At 40.5% G+C, this 7995-nt stretch overlaps 1 protein-coding gene across 3 annotated transcripts in view; it reads left to right on the plus strand.

Annotated features, from left to right (window-relative positions):
• The window catches only part of abcg4a (ATP-binding cassette, sub-family G (WHITE), member 4a), a 144014-nt gene extending 141005 nt beyond the window's left edge, over positions 1-3009 (plus strand). For all 3 annotated transcript variants that reach the window (XM_043676571.1, XM_043676572.1, XM_043676573.1), the window contains exon 15: positions 1606-3009. In XM_043676571.1, coding sequence (XP_043532506.1) covers positions 1606-1831 — 226 coding nt within the window. In that variant the 3' untranslated portion in view covers positions 1832-3009. The remainder of the gene's footprint in view (positions 1-1605) is intronic.
• Positions 3010-7995: the final 4986 nt, after the last annotated feature.

A 7995-nucleotide genomic window follows, 5' to 3' on the forward strand; every position in this document is an offset into this window, starting at 1 on the left:
GGGGAAAGGAAGCTGAGAAAGCGATAGGTGGATGAAGTTGAGGGAGAAGGTGATAGGTCAGAAGGGGGAGTGCGGTGCCGAGTTGGAGGCTTGGGACTGGGCTAATGTCAGGGGAGGGAAAATGAGGAAGCTGTTGAAATCCACATTTATCCCATGTGGTTGCAGGGTCCCAGGCAGAATATGAGGCGTTCTTCCTCCAGCCGTCGGGTGGTAACGGTTTGGTGGCGGAGGAGGCCCCAAGAATCTGCATGTCCTGGATGGAGTGGGAGGGGGAGTTGAAGTGTTCAGCCACGTGATGGAGGGGTTGGTTGGTGCAGGTGTCCCAGAGATGCTGTCTGAAATGATCTGCAAGAAGGCATCCTGTCTCCCCGATGTAGAGGAGACCACACCGGGTGCAACAGTTGCAGTAGATGACATTGGTAGAGGTACAGGTGAATTTCTGATGGATGTGGAAAGATCCCTTGGGGCCTTGGACGGAGGTGAGGGGAGTGGTATGGGCACAGGTTTTGCACTTCCTGCGGTGGCAAGGAAAGGTGCCAGGAGTGGGGCATGGACTTGATGAGGGAGTCATAGAGGGAATGTCTCTCTGGAATGCTGATAGTGGTAGGGAGGGAATATAACTTTGATGGTGGGGTTCATTTAGAGTTGGGAGAAGTGGCGGAGGATGTTGCAATGTAGTAGTGAGGTGGAAGGTGGGGACCAGGGGGGTTCTGTCCTTGTTGCGTTGGGAGGGGTGCAGTTCAAGGGCAGTGGTGTGTGGAGTGGAGGAGATGCGCTGGAGGGCATAGTTAACCACATGGGAAGGGTAATTGTGATCATGCCTCTCCCGCCGACCCAACCAGTACCCTTCCACTGACACCCTCGTCCGCCTGGCTGAACCAGTCCTCACCCTCAACAACTTCTCCTTCCAATCCTCCCACTTCTTCCAAACCAAAGGGGTAGCCATGGGCACCTGCATGGGACCCAGTTATGCCTGCCAATCCATCTTCCACAGTTACACCAGCACCACCCCCACCTGTTCCTCCACTACTCTATCGGCGTCGCCTCATGTTCCCACGAGGGGGTTGAGCAGTTCATCAACTTCACCAACGCATTCCATCCTGACCTCAAATTCACCTGGACCATCTCGGACACCTCCCTCCCCTTCCTGGACCTCTCCATCACCGTCTCCAGCGACCAACTAACAAGACATCTATTACATGCCCACCGACTCCCACAGTTACCTGGACCACAACTCCTCCCACCCTACCTCCTGTAAAAACGCCATCCCTTATTCCCAATTCCAAAACTTCTGTCGCATCTGTTCCCAGGATGACCAATTCCACCTCAGAAAGTCCCAGATGACCTCCTTCTTCCATGATCGCAACTTCCTGCTGTGCTTTCCCAGCAACCCATCAACTATAATGGAAGTGTCAATTATGCCTCCACGTGGCTATTTTGATGGTGGCGTCAAGGTGACCATACATGATGATGAGAGAGTTAAGGCTTTCTACGCAGGCAATTTTGGTGAGATCTGTGACATAACATAAGCTAAATTTACTTGTGCAGCAATTGATTTTAAAAGAGTAATATTGCCATTTGCTGTTTTTTTTCTCACTGACACAGGTACGGCTTTGAAGGCGTCATCCTGTCAATATATGGACTGGACAGAAAAAATCTGACCTGCAATACTGGGTTTTGCCCGTTTAAGGAACCAAAGAAAATTCTGCAAGTGATGGATGTGCAGGACTCAAAACTTTACATGGATTTCATCGTCCTTGGTATTTTCTTCATTATCTTGCGTTCCCTGGCTTACCTCGTTCTTCGATACAAAGTCAAGTCCGAGAGATAGAGAGAGAGAGCTTCACTGCTGGTGAATATTCTGCAGCGTTCAGTCGTATTGTCTATGAGCTGGATTCATTCTGCTGAACTTGTGTTTTGGATGTGGCCTGTATTAGGCTCATCAGCCACGAGATGGGCATCGAAGCCAGAGAGATCATTACAAGACTAAATCTCCAAATGTCACGATGGCTGATGTTGGGCCTTTTGATTTCAAAGATCTTATTTTTGCTGCTGCAGTTACTTTATTGAAACTTAATTAACCCTTACCCATCCAGAGAACAATTTATCAAAAGAAAATGCAACTTTTTGGAAGTTGTAAATGAAATAATTCTGCATGGGCCTTCTGCACACTGACAATTCAAGGATGTTACACCCAAAAATTTACATGTTTCAAGAAACCCTGTTTGTCAATTATAGTTATATGTCACTCTAAAGTATATATCTTTTTTTAAATGAAACTTTGATTTTCAATCAGGGCTGTTATTAAGCACAGTTTTTGTAGAACAATGTATGCTTTATCTCTCTCCTGAAGCATGTTAGCTTATAGCATGTCTTGTCAAATTATTATAATTGTAAGTATAAAGAAAAATCAAAACAAAGCAGTATAAACCAAAACTGTTATAATAGGCATTGTGGAATTAGTTTCTGAAATTTCAAAAGTATATTTAAAAACAAGTCTTGAAAGTGTTAAACATTTAAAATAACTGTAGTGTAATCATTTTTTTACAGAATTTTATATTACGCCTGTTGATTTTTTTGGGTATTTGGAGGTTTCCTTCCTTCGTTACTTAAAAATAATCAATATTATTAATGCATTCCTCTGACTCCAAACATCAAACCTTTTCTGATCACAACCTCCTGACCTATTTATTTTGGGTCACGATGGTGTTGTGACAGAAATTCTGCCCCATTTGTGCATCTGTATTTAATAATATACCAATGTTCATATTCACCACAGTAGTTATCATCTTAAACTATACCAATTCTGTAAAAATTTAGAACATTTGGCTCAAAAAGTAGCAATTTCTGAGTTTTTGCCACATTTCAACTCAATTTTAATTATTGCTGTATAGTTTCTTCCACATGATACTGTGGGTAATGTCCTCACTGCCATACAGGTAAAAACAATGACTGCAGATGCTGGAAACCAGATTCTGGATTAGTGGTGCTGGAAGAGCACAGCAGTTCAGGCAGAATCCAAGGAGCTTCGAAATCGACGTTTCGGGCAAATCCTGATGAAGGGCTTTTGCCTGAAACGTCGATTTCGAAGCTCCTTGGATGCTGCCTCACTGCCATACAGCCTGGATCCTTCAGAAATGCATTACAAAACCTTGTGAGGCATCCTTGCTGTCTGGTGAGTGGGAACCTTGCTGTCTGGTGAGAGAGGAATCGTGAGTGAAATCGGCTTTTGAATCAGATGAGTGCAGGAGTATTTGGAAAAACTCTGATAGGCATTGCACAGGACAAGTGTTTATTTTTGTTTTAGGTGCAAGTCCTTTTCCTACACGTCTCTGTATTTTATGTTGCATAGGTGTTAATCATGAGTTATTCAGAATTTGCATTGAAATTTAATCATCAAACTTGCTGTTCTCTAGTCTGGATAAATGATGACAAATCTATTGCTTGGCTTAGTCCTAAATAATCTGTAAAGCATGTCCATTTCCCATGGTGCATTCTTATTTATCTCAAGTACCAAGTAAGGAGCCAAGTACATTCACAAAAATGAGAAGATGAGTGTCATGGTGTCTGTCCTTCTCCTTTAGATTCACTTATTCAGCATTTATAATCAGTATCCGCTGTGACATGTGGATTCTCCTTCAAACATGTTCCAGTGATTAAAATGTGACATCTCCATGAAATAGGAAAACTGTGATGATGTCCTAATTTTGCATTATACAAAATATCATTGCAAAATGCAACCTGACACAGTACTGCAAAATCTTACAGTCAATGATCGACCGAACCTTTGACCTCATTGCCGTAACAGGCAGTCATGTGTGAGACTGTTTGCTTGTACAGTTTTAACATTTTAATTTCTGTACAGTTCAGAGTAACCTCCCTGTCAAAGGCTTGCACTGTTCATACAGAATCTCCTGCAGTCACGGTGAATAAACAAAATCAGACTTGCACTTCTGTAGCGCCTTTCATGACCACCTGAAGTTTTATGCTGCTGTGGGGCCAGTTAAGAATCTTTGAAGGTTTGTTACTGATGCAGCGCAGAAAATCCTGCACAACTTTGTTCACTCACTTTGTCTTTTTGTCTGTCAATATTTTTTATTGCTGCGCTCAATTTTCCAGTGTGTCTCCACCATTTATATTTTATTTGAACTTTTTGGACCACTTACCTGGAGCCCCACTCACTTGGATGTGAAATCCTCATCCTATTTCTCCAAGGTCCAAAATAGATTTTAGGTCAGAGGGTTTTTTTTTAACCCCAAGAACGATACTGTAGGAGGTGCTGGGTGATGGTTTGATGGTCCTAATGAGTAACTGCTTTAACTATTTAACTATCCACCCTTCACTGTTATGTATCTGAAGACAGAAAAGTGTCATGTGAATTATGAACAAAATGTAAGCTGTGTTGGAGCCATTAGCCATTTTCTTCCACAGACTATGTACTGTACAACCTGGTCTATTGTGCACTCCATACGGCTCAGTTTATTTCTCAAGGAATTACTCTGAAAATATTGTTCTTTCCAAAACCTTCTTCAGAATAAGCAATAAATCAAAGAAATCTCCTGCATCTGTATTGTAGAACTTTAACCTGGCTGAATTCCTTAGCGTGGTTCTCAAATGATCCCAGAAATTAAGGGGACCCTTATATTCTCAAACCCACTTAATAACCTTGATAATATGAAAAGCCAACCTTTTGTTTTTCCTCCTATTATTGTTCTTCATAAAGCTGTTTCAAAGATAAAACAATTTAAAATTTTTTTTTCAGAAACCAAGAAGAAGAAAAATGTAGATGGTGCAATCTTGACAAGAGGGAAGCTAGTCTTTTATGTTTGCAGAATAAATACAATTGTAATATTTAACTGCCATATATGTATATATAGATCTAAACAGTCTGCAAGGATGTCAAAAAATTCAGCACGTTCATAAGACCCATTTGTATTGTACAGTTCACAAAAGCTAATGCTGCAGATGTCTGGTGGCAGTCTACAGTAGCAACGTTTCCATTAAGCTTTTGCCATTTTTTAAGAATGAGCCTCATCATCAGGGCAACCTTGTTCTAAAAACAACTTGAAGGACAATGCAGAATTCCAGAAGTCAAAACTGACTGTAATCTATTTTTAATTGCAAGTCGCATTAATCCAAGTCAAAGTAGTGCAGTGACAATGGAAATTAACCTATGTCTTATTAACCTATGTTTTATTAAAAATGCTTAATTGGAACTACTAGGTAACTTTTGAGTTTTGAGTCAAGCCAAAAACTATTTGGAATTATCTGGAACTTGTAATGTGCTTGATCGGCTGGACAGAGTTCACATTTGTGATGAGAACCACTGGAAATATTAATCTATCTTTAATGCAGTTGTTAATCATCCTGCTTTATTTAAAGAATTAACATCTATTTTAAGATTTTATTTCTGCTGAGATAACAACTGTCTCAGCAGTACATGTTTTTGATGCTATGGCTAAGTAATTTAGATGCATTACTGCAGCCGGTGCTGTCAAGAATGGATTGGGCTCGCTCATATTTCATGGCTTCAAATCTTTCTAAATATCCTTACACTGCTTTTAGGAAAAGAAATTCTGGTTTAGCTCCTGATTGGTCCTGATCTACAACTGACTCCTGAGGCAGGAAAGTGAAGAGTTAAGATCCTGGCAAGCCGACATCTTTAGGAGATAAGGTGAGGAAAACGAAGAAGTAAAAAAAATGCAGAAAAATCTGTGAGCCAATCATTTCTCTGCTGGTTGAGTTGGGGACAGTGCGATAGTCCCATTGCTCACCATTTGAACAGAACCCTCTCTCTTGAACAACTACAGAAAAGGCTAGTCTAATGTCCACTGGAATTTAAAAGGGCAAGGAAGATGTTGAATGATCTTGGCAAGGCGGAATGTTAACTCTTGTGTGGCCAGAACTAGGTGATATTGTTTTAAAATTAGTGGTCACTCCTTTGGAACTGAGATGAGGGGACTTTCTTTCTCTCACAGGATAGGTCTGGCTTTGTAACTCTGTACCTCATAAGTCAATGATGGCAGAGTGATTGAATACTTTTTAGGCATAAGTGTATAATATTCTTGTTAAGTAGGTGAATCAAAGATAGATCGGAACGTGGAATTTGGAGCACAAGCCAATCAACTATGTTCCTATTGAATGGTGGAGCAGGCTTGAAGAGTGAATGATCTGTTTCAGCACATGTTTCATTTGTTAGTAATGAGATTCAGAGTGGCAAATAGTGTGACAGATCATAAAACTCTTGAAACTACACGCATATTTTGTCAGGGAGACTCTGCTCTGGGCATGGAGCCGTGCTCCAATGGAGAATGATAAATTTGACTCTTCACCTTGGACAAGCGTTGGCTAGAAGTGGCACTTTTTGAAAAATATCCATGTGGTTTTTGGCCTGGAGTTAGATGTGACATCATCCAGACAAAACGCATTTGATAAGAGAAATTTGAGAAATGTGAGAAACTCTTTGAGTGTAGCTGTAGCTGTAAGACATTGCACTTATGTAAGATGTAGCTCTACACTGTGATCAGGTAAAGCCAGTATTCTGAAAGTATTAGATCAAATGGACTGAAGTCCTTCTACATCTGAACCTGTTTAAATCAGTTGATCATTGTATCCACTGTGCTACAGAAGATATTATTAGTTTTACATGTTCTGCTGATCATTGGTTCGACATTAATGTTAAAAAAGGTTCAATTTTGCTGGAAAAATGTTTGACCTACATGCTATTTCGTTGAAATCCCAACCATTCAATGACATCCAGATTTCTTGCTCTTAATTGATTTTCAATGACTCGCGTAGAAAATGTCAACATGAATTTGCGTGACCACTGGGGAGAAATAAGATTGGGCTTGGACGTGCTCCTGTTCACTGTTTAATAACTCATTGTGGTTCATGTGGAAAGTGACTTCTTAGCTAGGTTTCGGGAGGACCGTTGGAACCTTTGGAACTGAACGGAAGTGGAAAAGTCAGTGATTTCTGGAGCGAGAAAGGTTGAGTAAGAATCTATGCATGAAGAGGTTTAAGGCCAGTGCATAGTATTTTGATAAAGCTTTAAAGGATGGTTTATCTTAGTGAATTAACCAAACTTGATTTCTTTCCATGGCTAGTTCTGTTTACATTGTACATGCTAAAGATTTAACTGTCAGACTCATTTTTAAACAGAACTGAAGTTGAACACATGGGTCATGGATCTATAATGTTTATGCAAATCATCTCCCAAGTTGCTAATGAATGTTTATAGAGTGACTTTTGTTCTACTGTACATTACTTTCTGTAAAAGGTTTCTGTCACATATAATACAAATAAAATAATTATTTATATCCTGATCTTTGTTCTATAGTGTGCTGAAGACAGAGGGTATTGTTCTCTTACACCCAATAAATAGATGAAAATCGTATGCAATGTAGAGCTAACTAATGGTGATTAAATATGACAACTTGTGTTGTCATTTGCCCTATTTTAACAAGAGGTTGACATACTCAGAAATCTCAAAGGTTTGAACTTGACGTAGAGAATGAAGGTTTCACCTGGCCATTATGTATGTGCCTATTTCTACCTCCATAGCATCTTCTGTCTCTGCCCTATCTCCAGGTCATCTGTAGCTGAAAAGCTAACCTATGTCTTATTAGCAAATACAAATTAGAAGCCATTTGCCCCATTGAATCTGCCCCACCATTCAATAAGACAATAGTTGATCTAATACACATTCTCACCTACCCTGCCTGAAAAGCTTTGCTTAACCAGAATCCATCTCCAAATATCTTCACTTTTAAAATTCTTACCTTTAGGAAGGGTGAGTCTGGGTGGGATGCTCTTCAGAGGATTAGTGTGGACTTGATGGGACAAATGGCCTGCTTCCATGCTGTAGAGATTAAATGATGAACCTCTCCTGATACGAAAATCCTTCCAAGCCCAGGAACATTCTAGTGAAGCTTATCTGGACCGCCTTCAATGCCAGTATACATTTCCTCAGGTAATGGGACCAGGACAGTTCAC

Source organism: Chiloscyllium plagiosum, chromosome 35 (genome assembly GCF_004010195.1).
Source record: "Chiloscyllium plagiosum isolate BGI_BamShark_2017 chromosome 35, ASM401019v2, whole genome shotgun sequence".
NCBI classification, from domain to species: domain Eukaryota; kingdom Metazoa; phylum Chordata; class Chondrichthyes; order Orectolobiformes; family Hemiscylliidae; genus Chiloscyllium; species Chiloscyllium plagiosum.